Source organism: Pseudophryne corroboree, chromosome 9 (genome assembly GCF_028390025.1).
Source record: "Pseudophryne corroboree isolate aPseCor3 chromosome 9, aPseCor3.hap2, whole genome shotgun sequence".
NCBI lineage: Eukaryota > Metazoa > Chordata > Amphibia > Anura > Myobatrachidae > Pseudophryne > Pseudophryne corroboree.
The window spans coordinates 75,123,551-75,149,087 of NC_086452.1; the positions used below are offsets into that span (position 1 = coordinate 75,123,551).

At 47.1% G+C, this 25,537-nt stretch overlaps 1 protein-coding gene and 1 long non-coding RNA gene across 5 annotated transcripts in view; one reads left to right on the forward strand and one right to left on the reverse strand.

Annotated features, from left to right (window-relative positions):
* Positions 1-25,537, reverse strand: part of LOC134957548 (vitamin D3 hydroxylase-associated protein-like) — a 98,592-nt gene that overhangs the window by 36,452 nt on the left and 36,603 nt on the right. For all 4 annotated transcript variants that reach the window (XM_063939527.1, XM_063939528.1, XM_063939529.1 and 1 more), the window contains exons 2-7: positions 19,979-20,092; positions 19,271-19,414; positions 17,064-17,197; positions 13,505-13,711; positions 7,843-7,883; positions 5,540-5,664 (exon numbers count right to left, since the gene is read on the reverse strand). In XM_063939527.1, coding sequence (XP_063795597.1) covers positions 5,540-5,664; positions 7,843-7,883; positions 13,505-13,711; positions 17,064-17,197; positions 19,271-19,414; positions 19,979-20,092 — 765 coding nt within the window. The remainder of the gene's footprint in view (positions 1-5,539; positions 5,665-7,842; positions 7,884-13,504; positions 13,712-17,063; positions 17,198-19,270; positions 19,415-19,978; positions 20,093-25,537) is intronic.
* The window catches only part of LOC134957549 (uncharacterized), an 88,876-nt gene that overhangs the window by 2,270 nt on the left and 61,069 nt on the right, over positions 1-25,537 (forward strand). The gene's annotated exons all lie outside the window — the stretch shown is intronic.

The following is a 25,537-nucleotide window of genomic DNA, read 5'->3' on the forward strand; positions in this document are numbered from 1 at the left end:
TACAATGTATCATTGTAACCATGGTAACGGTTTTTACTTTCACTTTCATTTTCACTTTGTCCCAGTCACTGCTCAGGCGCCGTCTATTGGTGATGACGTCAGCAGCAGCAGCATGGGGAGTGTTTTTGCACTTACTTTCACTTTCACTTGGTGTTTCTTAACTGCATAAAGGTAAGCTTGATTTCTTGCATTTGTTATATACCTGACGAAGGATAATAAATCCGAAACGTTGTATTCAACCCAGGAGTGTTCCGGGTTTCTTATTTGAATTAAGTCCACGAGTGCCGCCTACATACCATACTTATATCAAACTCAGAAGGAAGGCACCGGGCAAGATGTCTACATTTATTTGGCGGAGTGCCGAGTGTATCTTTACTCTATATATATATATATATATATATACACACACACACACACACACACACACACACACACACACACACACACACACACACACACACACACACACACACACACACACACACTGTGTACATGTATATATGTATATAGATGTGTCCTATATTGTGGCCACAACGCTTCATTCATAACATGGGATGTTCCCGCTATCCATTATCAGCGACTGAGCGTGGCATACACTGATGCATACGCCTCACAGTGCTGCTATTAAATGCTACTATATACAGCAACAATATAGCAACACACACACGGAAACCCCCCCTTATAAATCCTGCGTTTGCCCCTGGGTCTGAAATACCCCCTAGGTGCCAACAACTGCAATGGGCAGCATTGTTCTGTTATCTGGGACAGCACTATTCTGATCCTCACTGCTATTTTGCCAGATTCTGTTAACACTTTATTTACCAGAAATTGCAGAGACACTCAGCAAATCCCTCAGCATAATATTGTGTTACATTTTCTCCCTCTACTTGCTCTCTCAGCATTGGACGTGCACCGACAAAAGCCTGGCCAGGGAAGATTCCAACGGTATTCTGTGATACAGGACTATTTAAAACAGGGGTGGGGAACCTTTGGCCCTCCAACTGTTGTTGAACTACACATACCAACATGCCCTACTACAGTTTTGTTATTTGGCTATGCTAAAACTGTTGCAGAGCATGCTGGGATGTGTAGTTCAACAACAGCTGGAGGGCAGGTTCCCCACCCCTGATTTAAAGGTTAATTTATATTTGTATATTGCAGGACTCATTTGCTCATAAGATCATTGCCTGCTGCCTGAAGTAGTATTATAATAATAATAATAATAATAATAATAATTATTATTATTATTATTATTATGTGTTTGTTGTTGCTAAAACTCTCAAGTACAAATAACAGGTTATTTATATTCATGCCCCGCTATAGCGTGCAGCAGCTGAAGCGCCAACTAAAGTTAACTCTGAGTCACGTGACACTTACTAGTATTTTTATAGTTGTGTATATTTTCTCTTCGTGATCAGGACTAGGAAGTGACATAACGAGAGGGCAGTAGATAACTTCCGCCCTTACACAGAGCCGGCCCTAACCAATATGATGCCCTAGGCAAGATTTTGGCTGGTGCCCCCTAGCACCACTGCTGGTTCCGCCTCTGATCTTGTACCCCCTATATTTTAAATAGGAACAGTTTGCACATTTGGCGCACAGCCCAAAAAGGGGTGTGTTTTTGCTGGCAAGGGGCATGGCCACGCAATAACCCCAATTCCAATTACGCCACACAGTGCTGCAACTTTATTCACATATGATCATGCAAAAGTGTTCATAATTCATATTACATCCCACAGTAATATCACTTTACCTTATAAATGTTACTCCTCACAGTAGAGCCCCATATTCATATTACATCACACTGAATTGCTCCGTATTCACATTACACCACACCCTATTGCTCTTTATTCACATTAGATGACACAGTAATGCCCTTTCTATATGCAACACCACATAGTAGAGCACCTTATACGCATAATGCCACACATTAGTAATGCATTTACACACATTCCACACAGTAATGCTCCTTACACATATGAGACACATTAATGTCCTTATAAACATAATGCACCTTACACATTATGACAACTTTTATTAATGCCCTTTTACACATAATGTCCTTTACACATATGCTGCACATTATTAATGCCCTTATACACATAATGACACACATAGTGCCCCCTACACATTTGCTGCACATTATTAGTGCCCCTATACACATAATGACACACATACAGTAGTTCCCTGTTACACATATGCCGCACATTATTAATGCCCTTATACACATAAGGACACAAATAGTACCCTTACACATATGTTGCATATTATTAATGCATTTTTACATGACACACATAATGCTCCTTACACATATTCTGAACACTATTGCACAACCAACCCACTCACATGCACACAGCACTCACACTGCCACTAACACTGTGACCTCTGCCTCTGCTTGGATACAGATGTGTCCTCATAAATATTGCCTCAATGCTAACGTCGGGCACCTTTTTTTATGAAAATGCATCTTATTTGCATTGCTATGTGGCTAGGATGCACAAGCAGCTTCTGCTGATTAAAATGATATGCAGCATGCCTATATACTGTGTGCGACTGTGGCTGTATCTGCATATGAAATGCTACACACAGAATATAGGCATGCTGCATATCATTTTAATCAGCAGAAGCTACTGATGCCCCTGGGCATATCAAATGCCATAGGCAATTGCCTAGTTTGCCTATACCTATGGCCGGCTCTGCCCTTACAGCACTTAAATGTTTTATCCATTCTCCGTTCATTTGAGATCATTTAGTTTTATCCATGCACCATTGGACGCTCGCCACGCTTCGGGCTCGGTGTCTCGCTCCGCTCCGCTCGCCACAAGTTACTATTCCAAATACTTTGTGACATGGACCCAGGGGCTTATGGGAACGGTCCTCTCCACGAAGGAAAACTAGACGCTACCGTATTTTTATTAATACAGAAAAGTGAAAGCTTGTAAACAGAGTTGTTATTTAGATACTTTTTGCACTATTAATACTAAGGTAAAAGCATTACAGAGTTACACACGGTGACAGCCGAGGTAAAATATGCTAGTCAAGGTTCATTGTATTGTTAACCATATTGTGTCCATTTACTCGACATTGTGTTGCACTGTGTGTGTTATTCTGCCTTTACTTGAAACAGACAAAAAGTAAGGTAGTGATTTCGTTCATTAAAACAGACATCACTTCACCCATTGGTCTCCTCATTGTATTGGGCAACTAGGGAGTTTCCTGTCTCTCTGCCGTGGTGTGGGGGTTCTGCAGAGAAGGTACGCTCCAGACTGACACACGACAACACCACTAGGGGTGTTACTTAAATTGTGGGAAATCAACTTGTACCTATCATTTAATAGAATGCACGTGATAAATGCCAGAGGCAGAACTACCCCCAGTGCAACCAGTGCGTTGCACTGGGGCCCGCCTCTGTCCAGGAGCCCAAAGCATGTAATGAGTCAAACTGACTCATTACATGCCGCTGTGTGCTGCGGGCTACCTTTCTTTCTTTCTTTCTTTCTTTCTTTCTTTCTTTCTTTCTTTCTTTCTTTCTTTCTTTCTTTCTTTCTTGGGACTGTCTGCCGTAATGTGTAAAAAGGGGGAATCTGCCTGCCGCAATGTGTAAAAATGGGGAATCTGCCTGCCGCAATGTGTAAAAAGGGGGAATCTGCCTGCCACAATGTGTAAAAATGGGGAATCTGCCTGCCGCAATGTGTAAAAATGGGGAATCTGCCTGCCACAATGTGTAAAAAGGGGGAATCTGCTTGCCGCAATGTGTAAAAAGGGGGAATCTGCCTGATGTAATGTGTAAAAAGGGAGAATCTGCCTGTCGTAATGTGTAAAAAGGGGGAATCTGCCTGATGTAATGTGTAAAAAGGGGGAATCTTTGCCATAATGCGTAAAAAGGAGGAATCTTTGCCGTAATGTGTAAAAAGGGGACACTGTCTGCCGTTATGTGTAACAAGGGCACGCTGTCTGCCGTTATGTGTAAAAAGTGTACGCTGTCTGCCGCTATGTTTAACAAGGGCACGCTGTCTGCCGTTATGTGTAAAAAGGGGACGCTGTCTGCCGTTGTGTGTAAAAAGTGCACGCTGTCTGCCGTAATGTGTAAAAAGGGGGACGCTGTCTGCCGTAATGTGTAAAAAGGGGACGCTGTCTGCCGTAATGTGTAAAAAGAGGAATCTGTCCGCCGTAAGGTGTAAAAGGGTCTCTACCTGGTGTAGTGATGCTACTGTGCGGCGTAATTTGAATAATGGAGACTACTGTGCACCGTTTTATGAATTGGTATTATTTTGTGGCCACATTCCTTCCCCACGAAGCCATGCCACTATGTATTTTTGCGCGCGCCTACGGTGCGCACTGCCCCTGTTTTGCATGCAGTGGTGGGGCTCCGATGCCGTTTCTTGCACACAGTGCTAAAATGTCTAGTTACGGCACTGTTGCTAGGTATCCATTTCTCTGGCCCTGAGCAGGTCCCCCTCACCAGATCCTCTCCAGGGGTCAGGGGGTTGGCTTGGATGGGATGGGGGGGGCAAAGCATTCTGTCGCACCTGGGCCCACCGCTCGCTAGTTCCGCCACTGATAAATGCTACCTCAAAGCTGATTGGTTGCTATGGGCAACCTCTCTACTAGTACTCTTCGTCCCTCAATACACTGCTTGATACATTGCCCCCACAATCATTGGGCCTGATTGCTCTGTGTACAGTCATATCTAGTTCTGTTCTTAGTTGTGCATGTCAAAGAAATGCCTCTTTGTGATGGATCTTTTACTTCCAGCAAGGGGTAGGTAGGTACAAGTGACAATAATAGTGATGTCAGTTGCACTAGTAGTCTGAAAAACTGGAGTCTATGCCGTGGACTCAGAATACCGGAGGATAATCATATTTGCCTTCCGACTGATACTGGACAGATTTCTGCCTGAATATGCTTTCCTCTAAATAGCCCGCAATTCTGTCTACTTGCCCATGATGCCCACAGTATGCTTATCCTACGTGCAAATGCACCACTGACACACAGTAACGCCCATTCATCCAGTGACATGCGTACGACTCTAAAGGGAACATTTACTAAGCAGTGATATGAGTGAAGAAGTGAGCCAGTGGAGAAATTTCCCCATCAACCAATCAGCAGCTCTGTATCATTTTATAGTATGCAAATTATAGATGTTACTTCAGTGCTGATTGGTTGCCATGGGCAACTTCTCCACTGGCTCACTTCTCCGTTCTTATCACTGCTTAGTAAATGTACCCCTTAATGTCTCAGAATCACTCAAAGTTGTGTATGTATGCCAGGATGCATCTGCAATTTGCAAAGAAAAACTTGAGATTTGTCTGCATTCGGAATCTTATGTATCACTGAATCGGGCCCACTGTGCGGTGCTCTGCTAAATAATTTTATGGGAATTCCATACACTGGGATGGTCAGAAAACTCCTCTTCCTACCTGTGACTTTGGGGAACACTTGTAAAAAAAAAACTGCAAAGAGGTGGAAAATGCTCAGGGCAAAAAAATAAATAAATAAATAAATAAACAAGTTCAAGTTTTGTGTAATTTGCTTGTACCTCATCTTTGAAAGGGACTGGGGGGACAGTGGGATCCAGCTGGAACAAGTCATCACACAGCACGGCTTTCATAAACAGGGCCAGACTGTCCACATCCCGCGCCATTGGCCCAGGCATCGACACAGCTATGGGAACCAATATCCAATTAATGATACACTTGCAGGTCCTGACAGAGACAGTAAAAACTGAATATATATATATATATATATATATATCAGTAAATTAAAAATAGCATTAACAAGTAGGGATGTGAAAGGTTACGTAATGACATCCAGTAACAATTAAGGGATATGAAGGGAACTAAGGTACTAAGGGTGTGTACACACGGTGAGATATTTTCTTTCGATTTTGACTATATAGTCAAAATCGCAAGAAAAGTTAGTGCAGATCGCAAGGTGTAAGTCACCTTGCGATCCTGTTTCGATCCCGATGCGCGGTCCCGCCAGGTCGGCATCGCAAGAAAAGATAGACTGTGCAGGCAAGTCAATCCTTGCTAGATCGGTGAACTATCTAGTTCATCTCACATGTCAATGACATCTCACATAAGCCAAAATCTCACATAAGCCAAATTCGTAAGCACACATAGTCCATATCTCAAGAAAAGTTAGTCAAAATCTGTGCTATGTGGGCTTCAGGGAGTTCAAGGGAAATCGCAAGTGAAAATCGGGCATAGCAAGGATCTCACCGTGTGTACACACCATAAGCTTTAGGCGGAGATGTTTAGTTGCTCATCTCTGGGAAAGGGCCGGTGAGAAGATGCAGCTGATCATTTCATGGGTTGGGCCAGGCTCTTCATGTAATTAGACTCAGTTACAGCAAATTGCTGTGAATCAGAAGTTCGTAGGGAAGGGGCTGGGCTAAAATGACATGAAATCACCCACCAACAGCTGCTGGAAGCTAATCTTTCTACAGCCACCCATAGCCAGATTACGGGGGGATGCAGGGCACACTTCACCCAAGGCCACCCTTTGTCAGGCATATAATCTAATATACATCCCCGCTCCACCAGGGCTTTCCTGTTTTAAGTTCCCCGGGCATCCCCAAGGCTTAATCCGGGCCTGCAGCCACCAGGCTCAAAGTTCTCTGCTGACCCCACTGCAGCTACTGTAGGCTGCCAGACTCCTACTGCTGATTGTCATAGTGTAAGATGATCCTGATGAAACAATTTTCCTGCAGCCTCAGTTCATGGGAGCTGCAACTGCCCACACTTGTTTCGTGACCACCTCCAGCCCAGCCTCCCCCCAGATTCTCTACGTTTTACCAGGAAGCAGTGATAGTTGTTGTTGGCTCCTCTTCTGTATATATAAGATCCACGGGTGTGGTTCGTTTTATCGACAGTATCTAGGTCGACAATGTTTAGGTCGACCACTATAGGTCGACAGTCACTAGGTCGACATGGATGGAAGGTCGACAGGGTTTCCAGGTCGACATGTGCTAGGTCGACAGGTCTAAAGGCCGACATGAGTTTTTTTTTTATTTTTTGGTGTCGTTTTCTTCGTAGAGTGACCGGGATCCCAAATTAGTGCACCGCGTCCCCTCGCATGGCTCGCTTTGCTCGCCATGCTTCGGGCATGGTGCCTTCGCTCCGCTACCGCTTCGCTCGGCACACTTTACCGTTCCAATCGTAGTCCACGTGGATCGTTAAGTATGAAAAAAATCCCCCCCCAAAAATGTGAAAAACTCATGTCGACCTTTAGACCTGTCGACCTAGCACATGTCGACCTAGAAACCCTGTCGACCTTCCTTCCATGTCGACCTAGTGACTGTCGACCTATAGTGGTCGACCTAAACATTGTCGACCTAGACACTGTCGATCTTCAGACCGGATCCCAAGATCCACACAGACCGGCACTTCTTATGAGATATTAGAGGCCAATTACCCGGGTGCTCATCCTTAAAGTCTGCAGAAGCAGCCCAACTATCCACAAGTACAGACAGCACTCCCCAGCTTTACAAACTCCAAAGAAGAAACAGTCCAGTAGTTACCAAACTGTTTGGTACAACAGAAGCCACAGTGAGGATACAGCTGTATAACTGTATACACCCCTGAAGCCTGAACTAATGTAAAAGTGCACATACTGAACCACAGCAATTGCTGCATGATTTAACTGTTCAGTGCATGGAGCCAAAAGCAGGATCAGCATTCAACAGAGTTCAAATTTATCTCCGAGACAGCCCTTCCCTCTCCCACCACGTTTCATCAGAGGACTTCATCATATAACTACAAATGGGAGATTTTCTCCACTGCCGGGGTGTGTTTTATTATGTAAAGACATTTAGTAAATCCATTAGATGTTACAAACCTGATTTCATCCCACTGACCGGAGAACAGAATCCCCGCGCGCTGGAAAAGACAAAGAAATGGTCTCTGATAGTAAAGTATACAGTAATACGTATAACAGAACAAATAGGCAAATACTCCCGCTTTGCAGTGCCGCATATACTATTTCTTTATGGCACATGACCATGCATTCCTGGATTTAGCCTCCCCACAGTACCCAGGCCCATGGCTGTTCTCCGCCTATATAGGTCCTAAACCCATGAGGGGGTACCATGTAACATATGAACATTTGCATTTTTATTTTTTATTGAAAAAACTTTTTATGCTGAATCTATGCACTTTATATGCAGCTTATTCATCTTAGAAACTTTTAGATAATAATGTTTTTGATTGAACGAATCAATGTTTTATTGAGTCATTATTATAATAACATTATTGTTTAGCACCACTTTGGGCTGATACTTCAACATACTGCTTAGCGCTGTTCACCTTTTTAACCTTTGGTTCTCCTTTATACTGTATTTTGGAGGCTTACATACTCTCCTTGAGCTAGCAGCTGCACCGTTCTGGTCGATTTCTTTCTATTGCTCATTATTTTATAACTTTATTTTGTTGGTGGTTGTTGTTTTTTTATTTTTTGCAAAATCCAAAAGTATAGCAATTTGGGCAGTATTCAATTAGCCCCGATAATTTTTCTCCCGAAAAAAATGGACTTTTGCCGATGGTCATTATGATGGAGTGGGAATAGAACCTGTGGCAAGCGCAACGAGCCCGTAAGGGGCTCTGTTGTATTCGCCCCCTGCCGGCATTCTAGCGGCTGGGATCCCGGCGTCGGTATACTTACTGCCGGGATCCCGGCTACCGGCATCCCAACCCCAACCCATTCAATGAAAGCCCAAACATACAGCCAATGTCATTAAGAACTATCTTCAATGTAAAGAAGAACAAGGAGTCCTGGTAGTGATGATATGTCCCCCACAGAGCCCTGAACTCAACATCATCGAGTCTGTCAGGGATTACATAAAGAGACAGAAGGATTTGAGCAAGCCTACATCCACAGAAGCTCTATGGTTAGTTCTCCAAAATGTTTGGAACAACCTTCCTGCCGAGTTCCTTCAAAAACTGTGTGCAAGTGTGTGGAGATGTGCCCTGTACCCCAACACACATCCCAACGGCAGGGTGCTGGGGATCTGCATCCCCTGCAGAGGACAGCTGTGGACAGCGCTGGGGCAGCTTGTCTGTCCCCAGCGCCTGTCAGTGTGCAGCAGCGGCGGGTGTCCGGTGCAGGGACAGTGTATCGGTTCCCTGCACCGGACGAGGAGCGGCGTCGGGCAGCGGCGCGGCGGCGCTTCAAACTTGGCGCCAATTTGGCTGCCAATGGAAAGCGCCGCCCACGGCCTTTCAAATCTGGCGGAGTCCGCGAGCCAATCGCCACTCACGGGGCGCTGGGCAATCGGAGAGGGGCGCGGCGTCATAGGCCTGGCCCCCCGGCGTCTGACATCAGACGCCGGGCGGGAGCCGAAGAGAAGAAGCGCGCGGAAGAGCGCAGAAGAGGACACCGCCAGGAGAAGATGTCCAGCGGCGGCTGGACGCGGAGAGGAGACGGCAGCGCCGCTGGCCAGGACGGTCCAGCGGCAGAAGAGCCCATCCAGGCCGAGAAGCGCTGCAGTGGTGGGAAGCAATTGAGCTGTGCAGTTCCCCACTGCAGCCTTCTACACCAAGGTAGGTCCTTGTAAGGTGCCCCGCCCCTCTCATTCCTCCCTAGACCACCGGGTGATCGGGCATTAGGCCCGTGGGTACAGTCAGGCCCTTCCGGCCTGTGGGCAAGTAGTCGGGCCCTCTCGGCCCTTGGGCACATGTAGTTGGGCACTAGGCCCGTAAGAACAGTCAGGCCACCGGCCTGTGCCACTAGTTAGGCGGGCATTAGGCCCGAGGGGCAGAGCCGGCCCTAACCAATATGATGCCCTAGGCAAGATTTTGACTGGTGCCCCCTAGCACCACCGCTGGTTCCGCCTCTGACCTTGCACCTCTTTCCCAGCACCATCACCCCTCACCTACAGCAGTCCTTATTTTGGTGTTTGTACCCCCTATATTTTAAATAGGAACAGTTCGCACATTTGGTGCACAGCCCAAAAAGGGGTGTGTTTTTGCTGTCAAGGGGCATGGCCACACAACAGTAACCCCAATTCCAATTACACCACACAGTACTGCAACTTTATTCACATTTGATCATGCGATAGTGTCCATAATGCATATTACATCCCACAGCAGTATCACTTTACCTTATAAACGTTACTCCTCACAGAAGAGCCCCTTATTCACATTACATCACACTGAATTGCTCTTTATTCACATTACACCACACCCTATTGCTCTTTATTCACATTAGACAACACAGTAGTGCCCTTTCTATATGCAACGCCACATAGTAGAGCACCTTATACACATAATGCCACACATTAGTAATGCATTTATACACCTAATTCCACACACTAATGCCCCTTTCACATATGAGACACCTTATTAATGTCCTTATAAACATAATGCGCCTTACACGTTATGACAGCCTTTATTAATGCCCTTTTACACATAATGGCCCTCATTCCGAGTTGATCGGTCGCAAGGCGAATTTAGCAGAGTTACACACGCTAAGCCGCCGCCTACTGGGAGTGTATCTTAGCATCTTAAAATTGCGACCGATGTATTCGCAATATTGCGCTCACAAACTACTTAGCAGTTTTAGAGTAGCTCCAGACTTACTCTGCCTGTGCGATCAGTTCAGTGCTTGTCGTTCCTGGTTTGACGTCACAAACACACCCAGCGTTCGCCCAACCACTCCCCCGTTTCTCCGGCCACTCCTGCGTTTTTTCCGGAAACGGTAGCGTTTTCAGCCACACTCCCATAAAACGGCCTGTTTCCGCCCAGTAACACCCATTTCCTGTCAATCACATTACGATCGCCGGAGCGATGAAAAAGCCGTGAGTAAAAATACTATCTTCATAGCAAAGATACTTGGCGCAGTCGCAGTGCGAATATTGCGCATGCGCACTAAGCGGAATTTCACTGCGATGCGATGAAAAATACAGAGCGAACGACTCGGAATGAGGGCCAATGTCTCTTACACATATGCCGCACATTATTAATACCCTTATACACATAATGACACACATAGTGCCCCCTACACATTTGCTGCACATTATTAGTGCCCCTATACACATAATGACACACATACAGTAGTACCCTGTTACACATATGCCGCACACTATTAATGCCCTTATACACATAATGACACACATAGTGCCCCTTACACGTATGTTGCACATTATTAATGCATTTTAACATGACACACATAATGCTCCTTACACATATTCCGAACACTACTGCACAACTAACCCACTCACATGCACACAGCACTCACACTGCCAATAACACTGTGACCTCTGCCTCTGCTTGGATACAGATGTGTCCTCATAAATCTTGCATCAATGCTAACGTTGGACACCTTTTTTATGAAAATGCATCTTATTTGCATTGCTATGTGGCTAGGATGCACAAGCAGCTTCTTCTGATTAAAATGATATGCGGCATGCCTATATACTGTGTGAGACTGTGGCTGTATCTGCATATGAAATGCTACACATAGAATATAGGCATGCCGCATATCATTTTAATCAGCAGAAGCTGCTGATGCCCCTAAGCATATCAAATGCCCTAGGCAATTGCCTAGTTTGCCTATGCCTATGGCCGGCTCTGCCGAGGGGCTATACCAGGCGTTAGGCCTGTTGGAGCATTAGAGGGCATTAGGCCCTAGTTCATTGGCGGCTGTTAGGGACATAAGGTGACCCTGGGCACTAGGCCCAGGTCACCCAACGGGCGACAAGTTAGGCGGGCGCTAGGCCCGTGGGTGATGTCAGGCCTCCGGCCTGTGTGTGCAGTTAGGGGCGCTAGGCCAGTGAATAAGTGTGTCCCCCCCCCCCCAAGGTGAATACGTGTGACACTGGGCACTAGGTCCAGGCCACCCCGAGGTGGATAAGAAGGCAGGCCTGCTAAGGAAGTGGGCAGGCTGTATGGCACCCACTCCCCTAGCGGCAGGTGGGGATTTAAAGGAACAGCACCGTTGAATCTTGCACTGTGTATTGTGATGTAAAAAATTTTTTACACACCCGCCTAAACTTTTGCACAGTACTATATATATAGATATATAGATATATAGATATATATATAGATATATATATATATATATATAGAGAGAGAGAGAGAGCTACATACTGTACATACTACTATTTACATGCAGGCAGTGGTGCAAGTGGGCGGGTACGGGTGGGTACGGCGTACCCGTAAGAATTTAGCCGTGGGTACGCCGTACCCACACCGACGGGCCGCCGCTCCTCGCACCGCCGCTGATGTGAGGGAAGGAGAGCGCAGCCTGTGCCTCTCCTTCCCCTCAGTCTCCGGCGGGTGTCATAGTTTAATACAGCGCCGATCCGTGAGCCAATCAGAGCTCGCGGTGCGAGCTCTGATTGGCTCACGGATCGGCGCTGAATTAAACTGTGAGACACCCACCGGAGACTGAGGGGAAGGAGAGGCACAGGCTGCGCTCTCCTTCCCTCACATCAGCGGCGGTGCGAGGAGCGGCGGCCCGTCGGTGTGGGTACGGCGTACCCACGGCTAAATTCGGCATGTTATACCTGGCACTGGGGGATCTTGCACTGGGGGGGCATTTCTATCTGGCACTGGGGGATATCTGGCACTGGGGGGGGGCATTTCTATCTGGCACTGGGGGATATCTGGCACTGGGGGGGGCATTTCTATCTGGCACTGGGGGATATCTGGCACTGGGGGGCATATATACCTGGCACTGGGGGATATCTGGCACTGGGGGGCATATATACCTGGCACTGGGGGATATCTGGCACAGGGGGGCATGTATACCTGGCACTGGGGGATATCTGGCACAGGGGGGCATGTATACCTGGCACTGGGGGATATCTGGCACTGGGGGGGCATGTATACCTGGCACTGGGGGCATATCTGGCACTGTAGGGGCATTTCTGTATCTGGCACGGGGGGCAATGTATATCTGACACAGTGGGAGCATTTGTGTATCTGGCACTGTGGGGCAATGTGTATCTGGCACTGTGGGGCAATGTGTATCTGGCACTGTGGGGCAATGTATATCTGGCACTGTGGGGCAACGTGTATCTGACACTGCGAGGCAATGTATATCTGGCACTCTGGGGGCATTTCTGTATCTGGCACTGTGGGGCAATGTGTATCTGGCACTGTGGGGCAATGTGTATCTGGCACTGTGGGGCAATGTATATCTGGCACTGTGGGGCAACGTGTATCTGACACTGCGAGGCAATGTATATCTGGCACTCTGGGGGCATTTCTGTATCTGGCACTGTGGGGCAATGTGTATCTGGCACTGTTAGTCAATGTGTATCTGGCACTGTGGGGCAATGTATATCTGGCACTGTGGGGCAACGTGTATCTGGCACTATTGGGGTCATACGTGTATCTGCCCCTCCCCCATATGTGTATCACGCCCCCATTTTCATTGGCCACGCCCCATGTGGCATTTGGCCACACCCATTTTTTTGCACGCGCACCTTCGGCGCGCGCACACAGTACCCGTAAGACATTTTTTCTACTTGCACCACTGCATGCAGGTTACAACAAACCTCAATCTATCCCCAGAAGGTTTAAAGCCACAGATCCCACAGAAGCTGGAGGGCATTCGGATACTTCCCAGAACATCACTTCCCACGCCAAGGATTGTTCCACCTCCTGCAATCAGAGCGCCTTCACCCCCGCTTGACCCTCCACAAGTCTTCTTGTGATTGTGGGGATTCAAGGTCTGTCCATAGATGGAATTGCTGCAGTCAAAGCTACAGAAGAAATAGAAGAAGGAGACAATAGGAGAAAGTGATTTGTTTGCTGATAGATTTATGATCAGATTATTAATTATATATGTATTGTCTAGTGCACAATTTCTTTGTAAATGTTGCAATCAAAACTTTTACACCATAAGCTCTAGAAAATCCATTTTCATTCATTTAAATATAAGATGTGATTTCTTGTCTATAGTGGTCTCTAAACATTCAGTATTCCTGATACAAGTAACTCTAAGTGATTTCCTTACTACTACCTGAGGAAGTGGCCAGGGGTTGTGAAACGTGTTGTATCTGACTGGCGCCATATCTGACCCGCACTTTATCCCGCACTATATACAACCCACACTGTATCCATCCCACACTGTATCCAACCTGCACTGTATCCAACCCACACTGAATCCCATACTGCGGGGTGGGCAGACTTTTGGAGTCGGTGATCTACTTTGAAAGCTGAAAAGCTTTTGTGATCTACCTAGATGGGATAATAGCGCACGCTGCAGGCGTGTGTCCAAAAAAAGGGGTGTGGCATAACAAAAAGTGGGCGTTGTATAACAAAAAAAGGGACGTAGCCTTGCTGCACAGAGTGTAATGACTGTCTCACACGGAATAACACATTGGTCCCCACAGGTAAAAACCTTAAACACATATGCCCCCACAGTGCCAGATACACATATGCACCACAGTGCCAGATATGCCCCCACAGTACCAGTTATGCCCCCACAGTGCCACATACACATATGCCCCCACAGTGCCATGTGCCCACAGTGCTAGATATGCCCCCACAGTGCCAGATACAGATATGCCCCCACAGTGCCATGTGCCCACAGTGCCAGATATGCCGAACAGTGCCAGATATGCCCCCACAGTGCCATGTGCCCACAGTGCCAGATATGCCCCACAGTGCCAGATATGCCCCCACAGTGCCATGTGCCCACAGTGCTAGATATGCCCCCACAGTGCCACATATGACCCCACAGTGCCAGATACAGATATGCCCCCACAGTGCCATGTGCCCACAGTGCTAGATATGCCCCCACAGTGCCACATATGACCCCACAGTGCCAGATACAGATATGCCCCCACAGTGCCATGTGCCCACAGTGGCAGATATGCCCCCACAGTGCCAGATATGCCCCCATAGTCCTGCTCACCGCTTTGCTGCTGTGTGGAGAGCGCAGTACGTGCCTCTCCTGCCTGCCGCCCTGCCCCTCAGTCTGGTCTCCGGCGGTGACGGCAGCATGTATATCTCAAATCAGGTGCCGGTCTGCGAGCTCTGATTGGCTAATGAACCGGCACCTGATTTTAGCTATACACTCCGCCGTCACTGCCGGAAACCAGACTGAGGGGCAGGACGGCAGGCAGGAGAGGTGCGCACTGCACTCTCCTCGCCTCTTGTGGATGGGCGGCAGGTCGCGATCGACTGGTCGCATGTCCGCGATCGACCAGTCGATCGTGATCGACTGTTTGGCCACCCCTGCCATACTGTATCTGACCTGCATTGTATCCAACCTGCACTGTATCCAACCCACACTATGTCTGACCCGCACTGTATTCAACACAAATTCTATCCGACGCACACTGTATCCTGCACTGTATCTGACCTGCATTGTATCCAACCGGCACTGTATCCAACCTGCAATATATCAATCCCACAATGTATCCCGCACTGTATCTGACCTGCATTGTATCCATCCTGCACTCTATCCAACCCACACTGTATCCCACACTGTATCTGACCTGCATTGTATCCAACCCACACTGTATCCATCCCACACTGTATCTGACCTGCATTGTATCCAACCGGCACTGTATCCAACCTGCAATATATCCATCCCACACTGTATCCATCCCACACTGTATCCTGCACTGTATCTGACCTGCATTGTATACAACCGGCACTGTATCCAACCTGCAATATATCCATCCCACACTGTATCCATCCCACACTGTATCCATCCCACACTGTATCCCGCACTGTATCTGACCTGCATTGTATCCAACCGGCACTGTATCCAACCTGCAATATATCCATCCCACACTGTATCCATCCCACACTGTATCCCGCACTGTATCTGACCTGCATTGTATCCAACCCACACTGTATCCATCCCACACTGTATCCATCCCACACTGTATCCAACCCACACTGTATCCATCCCACACTGTATCCAACCCACACTGTATCCATCCCATACTGTATCCAACCCACACTGTATCCCACACTGTATCTGACCTGCATTGTATCCAACCCACACTGTATCCATCCCACACTGTATCCCACACTATCTGACCTGCATTGTATCCATCCCACACTGTATCCAACCCACACTGTATCCATCCCACACTGTATCCAACCCACACTGTATCCATCCCATACTGTATCCAACCCACACTGTATCCCACACTGTATCTGACCTGCATTGTATCCAACCCACACTGTATCCATCCCACACTGTATCCAACCCACACTGTATCCCACACTATCTGACCTGCATTGTATCCATCCTGCACTGTATCCAACCCACACTGTATCCATCCCATACTGTATCCAACCCACACTGTATCCCACACTGTATCTGACCTGCATTGTATCCAACCCGCACTGTATCTGACCGCACTGTATTCAACACAAATTCTATCTGACGCACACTGTATCCTACCCACATTGTAACCTGCACTGTTTCCAACCCACAGAGATGGAACGCTATTTTTATGGTTGAGGAGATTTTGGGTAACTGCTCAGCAACACAGCTTATTGACCAGGGCTTTACATGGGCACCGAGTGCCAGTCATCAGTTCCCCAGGGCCTTCAGGAGAGAGGTACAGACTGGGCACTGAGAATTGACTTGTGCACTTGTTTAGGGGGCATCCGTGTCTGCTTTGCTATTTTACACATGGTTTAGAGTTTTTTTCTTTGCTGTTTGTTAATTACTGCTACTTTAGAGCAATGATATTCCACACACGATTCTTAATAAATTTCTGTGTTGGATTGTTTTCTATTGAAAGTACTTGTTTCAAGTAGGTTCGATTGGTTATTTATTTCTAATACATTACTAATTTGCAAAGGATTTTTTTAACAGAAAAAAATGTTGTGTGTTTGTGCAGCTGCTCTGTTGTCAGAAGTGTGTTAAACACACTGTAGGACCCACAGCTCACATTATGTCACACAGAAACCCCAGATCACAAATGGCACAGTGCAGATGTTTCTACGTATATTTGTAGGGACTTCTGTATATGTGGGTCCAGGTTGCCATGTTGTTAGTCTGCCTCTATTTAACTTTTGCAAATAAGGTGTAAAACTACAATATGGACACACACACACTGCAAATACAGGTGGTATAGCTACTTTATCAAGGATTGTGGGACGTTGGTCTTCACAAAGGGAATGGCGCCCTGTTTCTTCAACACCTGCACAATAACGCTGTCCACAGCCTCATCCACTCCAAGAAAATGGACAAGACCTAAGGTTGAGTTATGTCCCTGTGAAGACAAAGCAATGATTATATATATCTGATGCTATAAACACATCACAAATAACACTGTGCAACAACCAGCTGCGAAGAATCGGTCAATGGGAAAGTGTGGAGCCACTACATAACAATTCCTGGGGGAGGATGTGGATTGTACTGATGTGGTAAATAAGGGAACCTACATGCTACATGAGTATATAATACCATAATGGCATACTGTATATATATATACACACACACACACACACACACACACACACACACACACACACACACACACACATATATACAAGGATAGTCCATCCAATAAACTTTATAACCTTCTAAGCAGCACATCATATATATATATATATATATATATATATATATATAATGTGCTGCTTATAAAGTTTATTGGGTGGACTTTCCTTGTAGGTTTCCATTCTTTCATATCAGGAGTGTTGACCCTATCTGTCCGAGTAAGTCCAAAAGTTACAGTTGGATGGACAGTTGAACACCAGCCGGGGGCTACTGTGCACATGTGTTTGTTATGCCAGTTCAGACATCCACCAGATCATATTTTCTAATTCAAATTACATTTCATGTCAAAATAAAATATGACCAATTTTAAGGTCACATGGTTGTCTAACATTATGTATTATTTATATGTTGTTGAAGGTTATGGTTGATTATACTTGCCATCTTTGCTGCCCCCCTCCGTGGCCTGCGGCAAGATGGACGGTCTGGGGGCATGGCTAGGAGGCATGGAGGATGGGCTGTCCGGGACGTGGAAAGTGGGCAGTCTGGCGACGTGGCAACACGTTGCATCACCGTGGCTCTGTTCCCTGTGCTGTGCCGAGAAAATAGGTACTGCATAGTGGGGGCAGAGCAACGATGACGTGATTCAGTGCGAAGGGATGTGCGGAGGGGGGAGACCTGCCCACCTATCCGGGGGGCCGGAAGGGCCACACGATTTTCGGGAGCCTCGCGGCCATTCCGGGAGGGTAGGCAAGTATGTGGTTGATGCATTGGGCACACAGGATTATCAGCCATTAGGGAATTTATTATGGGCTCTGGGCTTTGTGCTATCTCCAGACTCTAGTTTCAGGTTTGTCAAGTGTGAGACTATTTTCACCTTGTTTAAAGATTACTATGTAGACAATGTGATTGGACGCTGACAGCAAATAGAGCGACAAGAATTTATTGACATCAGTACTTTGTGGGCCCACCACATGCAGTGATTACTGTAGACACCCTTCTTGGCAAACTGTCCACACAAGTTCCTGGACAACAGCAGGCGGTATGTTTTGCCATTCCGCCTTAAGTACAGTGACCAACTGCGACACTGCAGAAGGTGGAGTCGGTCTAGAACGCACCCGTCACTGAAATTCATCCCAGAGGTTCTCAGTGGGATTAAGATCTGGACTCTGAGTTGGCCAGTCCATCTGGGTTACTGGATATTCTGTATACCAGTCCAGCGTCGCCCAGGAAACATGACATTGCGCAGCCTACAATGATCCCCTTTTCAAACTTGGCTAGCTCCTTCTGCCAAGCCATTTCGTTAGAAAATAATCTAATCAGTGCCCCTCTACCCGTTTATACCTTCAGGAACATGTGTCGGCTACAGGAGCGCACCATTTCGCGTGTGCACATGGGGGAATCACGTTTGTTTACGGGATCAGTACATAATCCTGCTGGACGGGATCCCGGTGGTCGAAATACCAACGCCGGAATCCCAACCACACAATCCCGACAGGGGTGGCGAGCAGAATGCAGCCCCTTGCTGGCTCGCTTCGCTCACCACGCTGCAGGCACTATTATATTCTCCCTCTATGGGTGTCGTGGACACCCACGGAGGGAGAATATGTCGGGATTGTGCCGGTCGGGATTCCGGCGTTGGTATTTCGACCGCTGGGATTCCGTCTGGTGGGATGTTGACCGCATCCCTTGTTTACATAGTGTAGATTATTACATAACAATTTATTCTGTGATGGTAACTGTAGCCTCTCAGTGGGTAAGATCTAGAGGCCCCTGGTGGAGTGCAGTTATTTATATGGTATATACTATATGAATCTACTTATGAAAGGAAGTCCAATAAAAGAACCTTATATCCGACATCATCCTTCAGAGAAATGGGAACTCCATAGAGAAGACCTTTCTCCTGCTGCTTCTTCACCTCCTGCAGCTGCGTCTCACAATCCGCCAGGAAGTCCGTCACACAGTTCACTTCCTTTGTCACTTCCAAAGCCTGAATGAGAGAGAGATGGGACAAATGTTTCCCCCTTAGGAGGCTATTCAGACTTGGTCGCAGATTTTGCTGCGAGACCATATACTCACATGCTGGGGGCGTCCAGCACAGGGCAAGGCCGCCCAGCATGTGTGGATATCAATTGCAATCGCATTGAAGAGAGGTTGACCACTGCCTACGCAGCCTGGCTGCGTAGGCAGGGGTCCTGCCGCCGTGTTTCTTATCACAGGAAACGCAGGCAGCATCATTGGCCGGGCCCGAAAAACGGCCATGACATGACTGCATTTCCCTATCTCCTCCCCCACAAAGCTGCGTCAGGGTGAAAGGTTGCACACACGCACTATGGCTGGTGCATGTGCGCAGACCCTATGGACGCAGCCACTGCATGCGAACACATTGGTTCCGTCCATCCATAGTGTCAAAGTCAGACACTGCGTAGTGATCAATCAGCAATTAGCATTAATCATTGTAGTGCAGGTTATAGAATGAAAGCAGACATCTAATTGGCTGCTTCACATTTGAGCAGTTGTGTGATATATTATACAGTTGTGCATTATTTCTCACCTTTTCCACGTAGACATGTAGGACGGCCTCCGGGCTCAAGGATCCTTTCTTCAGCTCCTCCACAAGCTCTGCTAGGGGCAGGGAGAGGATCCGGCTGGAATCAGTGTGACCATGCTGTAAGACATAATACATAGACGGAAACATTTGAAACCTTGGAGACAGATAAAGTGGAGTGAGATACAGTAAAGTACCTGCCAATCTGCTCCTAACTGTCATGTTACAGGCTGTGTTTGAAAAATGACAGTTGGGAGCTGATTAGTTGATACTTTATCTCCGTCTGCTTTATCTCTCTCTGAAGCCTAGTACATAGACCTCAAAGTACAAACCAATCAGCTCCTAACTCTCCATTTTCAAACACAGACAGTAAAATGACAGGAGCTGGTTGGTTGATACTTTATCTCTCTTTCTATTTTATCTCCCTCCAAGCTTTGATGCATCTCCCCCAGTGATTCTTGAGCATTCCAACATGAAAAAACTACATCCCTGCCCTACATTGAAAGTAACCCCTCAGTTGAAATTGTCAATGCTTAGTATTATGGATATTTTATATTTCATAAATTGTTCATTAATTGACATCTCAAACAAAATAAAACTGTTTAGTAGAATCCGGAAAACCAGAGGGGTAGTTCCCAGTACACGGTGCAAAGGACAGGTATAGTTGTGTATAACCTGCAAAGAGGTTGTAGTCCATGGAGCCCCTCATTCGCTTTGCCAGGATTCAAGGGTGGTCAATCTGTGGAAATCAGAGCACTACATTTTGGCCACCGTGCTCGATCCTAGGTTTAAAGCCTACGTTGTATCTCTCTTTCCGGCAGACGCAAGTCTGCAGAGGTTCAAAGACCTGCTGGTGAGACAATTGTCAACTCAAGCGGAACGTGGCCCGTCAACAGCTCCTCCTTCACTTTCTCCCGAGTCCCGCCACTGGGGCTGCAAGGAAAAGGCACATAGAGACCAAAGGAAGGAAGTATTCCCTATTCTGGGCACACTCGGACTGGGCACACTCGGACAGTGTCAACTTTTTGACCATGTCGACCTTCCACATGTTGATTTTTTTCATCATGTTGACCTTTGCCATGTCGACCAATAGTGGTCGAACTAATGACTATCGGTCTAATTAGTGGTGATCCTGTGATCCATACCCCATCTTAACATAGCAATTATTGTGCACTTACATTTGTGTCATGATAGTGCACACTGAGGGGGTCATTCCGAGTTGATCGCACATAGCAACTTTTTGCTGCTCGTGCGATCAACCTTACGCCGCCTGTGGGGGAGTGTATTTTAGCATAGCACGGCTGCGAACGATCATCGCCAGGCAACGATGCGCGTACGCAATGCGTCCACCGCGCATGTGCATTTCCGACCCGTTCGCATCGCAGCGAAGAACCGCTGAGTGCGAATGGGTCGGAATGACCCCCTGTATGCTGTAGGTGTCATTTGTGAGGTGAAGTAATTCACAGAGAATACACAATAGTGAACGTCTTTTTTGTGTTTTAAGACGAACCCCCTATAATTGTTAAATTAATAATAAATTCCTTAATAAACACATTCCTTAATAATTATACATGGAAGTCCATCATTCCCCGTGTGAACACTGTGTCCCTTCTCTCTTTCAAGTTGACAAATAAGTTTCCAGTTGAATTGCACTCACTTTCTCATTAGCCTTCCCTAGAATGGAGGGTTTGCTATTGGTCTGTACAGGCAGTCATGCAGAGGGGCTAAAATAAGAATTTTTTAAAAGAGGTCTGACTGCTTTCTTTAGTGGTTCAGGAAAACTGCCTGTCTGCACAAAGCAAGCATTGTATTATTTTGGCAAATACTGGGCACATTACATCAGATTGGCTAATCCAGGAGGTGAAAGCTATTGCAAAAGACCAGATGGCTTTTATTCTCAGGTCTGGAACCTTGGTAGTGCACTCGTTATATAATAATATTATTATTACTATTATTATTATTATTATTATTATTATTATTTATTAACAGTTTCTTATATAGCGCAGCAAATTCCATTGCACTTTACAATTAGAGCAACAGTAATAGAACAAACTGGCCAAAAACGGACCAACATAGAGGTAGGAGGGCCCTGCTTGCCAGCTTACAATCTATAGGAAATTAGGCATTGATATACAAGGATAGATTGCTACCTATTATAATGGTCCACAACATTGCTAGGTTCTTAATGGAGGTACAATAAGACGGATTCCTGTGGTTCTAAACGGCTGCAGTGCTAATACATATCCTTCACAATGAATGTAATTAACTCTATTGAAATATAATGTTATATAAGCACAGGGACAGGGCCGTTTCTTGGGGCAGGTGAGCAGTGCAACCGCACTGGGCGCCTGCTGCGGCACTAACTGTGGCTCCCTGCTTCCCCCTCCTATTTCTCCCCTAGTAACCCGCTCGGGGGGCGGAGTTTCACCCCGTCACTCCGCAAAACTCCCCCCCCCGAGCGGAGTACAGAGGGGGATCCAAGTTAGAAAGAGGGAAAGGCCGGCGCGAGGAGCGACTGGTGAGGCGGGCCGAAGAGCGGTAATCGCCTCTGTAAGTATTCTCTCTCTCTCAATGTGTAAAATGGGGACACCTGCCGTAATGTGTGAAATGGGGACTCTTGCCTGCCGTAGTGTGGGATTTAATGTATCAAGGGCATTGTGGTGTGTGGCATAATATGGTGCAGGGGGCATTACTGTGTGGGGCTTAATATGGTAGATTATTTTTTTCCTGTGGTGGTCGTGATCTGTTGGGGCAGGGTCAGAAACTGGATTGTGAGGTAGTCTTTTCAGATGAGGCCACACCCATTTAGATGAGGCCACGCCCCCTTGCCAGGTGCGCGCGCAAGTTTGTTTTTTTCATCTAGGTGTGTGTGTGGGGGGCACATTTTTTTATGTCATGGGGGGGCGCATTTTTTAATCTCGCACTGGGAGCCAAATTGGCTAGAAACAGCCCTGCACAGGGATCCATTGGGATGGAAAACCAGCCCAGGAAATATATGGAAGCAGCCCTAATGAAGGGGTGGTCTGATGAGGGGATGGGGTCTGTTGAGGGGGATGGGATCCCTCCTCATGGGGTCTGATTGTATATAGTTGTGGCCTTCCTTCTTTTGCTGCAGTTGTGTCTGAGATTAAGAACTAGTGGTCATGTAACATTTTGTAGACGTGGACTGACATGGGCAGCACAAGAGGTATAACATACCGTGTAGCCTTTGCAGCATCACTGGATGGGGATACAGTCGTTAGGTCGACACAACTTAGGTCCACACTCATTAGGTCGACCACTGAAGGTCGACAATTCCATTAGGTCGACATGAGTTTTTCAAAAAACATTTCATTTTTGGGATTTTTTCATACTTAACGATCCACGTGGACTACGACTGGAATGGCAATCTCTGCCAAGTGAGGTAATCTGTGCCCGATCATGCGAGGGGGGACACGGTGTACTAATATGGGTCCCCCGTCACTTTACGGAGAAAACGACACCAAAAACAGTGAAAAACCTCATGTCGACCTTTTGACCTGTCGACCTAGTACATGTCAACCTAACGCCCATGTCGACCTAGTGGCAATGTCAACCTTCAGTGGTCAACCTAAGTTGGGTCGACCCAATGACCCATACCCACTGGATGGCAGAGTTGCTGTACTGCAGAGATGGAATAACAGAATGAATGGGGACAATGCAGTGTACTGAGGGCCTGATTCATACCTGATCGCTCCTGTGCGTTTTCGCACAGCGGGCGATCAGTAAATAACTGCGCATGCATATTCACCGCAATGCGCATGCGCGTCGCACAACAACAAAGGACATCGCCAGTCAGCGACGGGAATCGCACGGCTTTCGCAAGATGATTGACAGGCGGAAGCCATTTGTGGGTGGTAACTGACCATTTATTGGGAGTGTCCGGAAAAACGCAGGCGTTCCCAAGCATTTTCAGGGAGGGTGTCTGAGGTCAGCTCCGGCCCCGACCAGCCTATTGTGATCGCACTGTAGGAGTAAGTCCTGGGCTGCGCACAGACTGCACACGGTGGATTTTTACAGCTCGGCGTACACATGGGATCGCACACTTGCACTGAGAATATACACTCCCCCAGGGGTGGTGACTATCTGAACGCAGGATAGCAAAGTTAGCAGCCCAGAGATCAGGTCTGAATCACCCCCTGAGTGCGGTGGGCTGCCTATCATGTGTGGGGTGGGGCCCCATGACAACACACAGAACAGGCCCCACAGAGAGGTCGGCCTAAAAGGAATCTTCCTTGCTAGCCCTATGGCCAATCCGCCCCTGATGTCTAGTCCTATCTATATCTTGATAGACACCAGACACGATTTATATTCTCATGGGATTGCACAGCCGCAATTAAGCGGCTGTGCAATTCTGTCTAATTAAAACGCTAATGCAGCAGGAGGCATCTGTAGGAGATAGAGGCATCCTGTTAGCATTAGCGAGGATCCAAGTGCTGCACCTGAGGACACAGCCTAGGATCACCATCGCGACCAGTGGTCACGATTCGCAGTGGTTGCAAGCTTACACAGGCTGGCCGTCGGATCCAGACATTAAAGTCTAGGAAGCCTGTATCCGACGTCTCAGACTCTGGACCCGGCACACCTTCAAAACGGGAGTGCTGGGTGCCGCCCCCATATGCTGCAGCATGTCTATCATGCTGCAGCTGATGGGATCCGGTCTCTAGGTCGACAGTAACTAGGTCGACCACTATTGGTCGACAGTAACTAGGTCAACAGGGTCTTTAGGTTGACAGGGCCTCTAGGTCGACATGTTCTAGGTCGACAGGTCAAAAGGTTGACATGAGTTTTTTAAAAATAAAAATGTTTTTTGACCTTTTTCATCAGTGCTGTAACTAGACATTTTAGCGCTGTGTGCAGGAAACGTCATCGCCCCCCCCTCTTATGTAAAGCGGGCAGTGCGCGCCGTAGGCGTGTAATTTTTTTTATAGGGGCATGGCTTCATGGGGAAGAGGTGTTGCCACAAAATAATACCAGTTCATATTACGGTGCACAGTAGTCTCCATTATTCAAATGACGTCGCACAGTAGCGCCACTACACCAGGTAGAGCCCCTTTTTACACATTATGGCAGACAGCGTCCCCTTTTTACACATTACAGCAGGCAGCGTCTCCCTTTTTACACAATACGGCAGACAGCGTCCCCCTTTTTACACAATACGGCAGACAGCGTCCCCCTTTTTACACAATATGGCAGACAGCGTCCCCCTTTTTGCACATTACGGCAGACAGTGTCTCCTTTTTACACATTACGGCAGACAGCGTCCCCCTTTTTACACATTATGGCAGATAGCATCCCCCTTTCTACACATTACGGCAGACAGCGTCCACCTTTTACACATTACGGTAGAGTCCCCCTTTTTAGACATTACGGCAGACAGCATCCCATTTTCACACAATACGGCAGCCAGTCCCTCTTTTTACACATTACGGCACCCAGTCCCCCTTTTTACAGCACACAGCCACCCATTTATCACCACACACATAACCCCTGGCCTTATCCCCTATAACCCCTGTCCACCCACATACACCCCATATTCTTCTAACT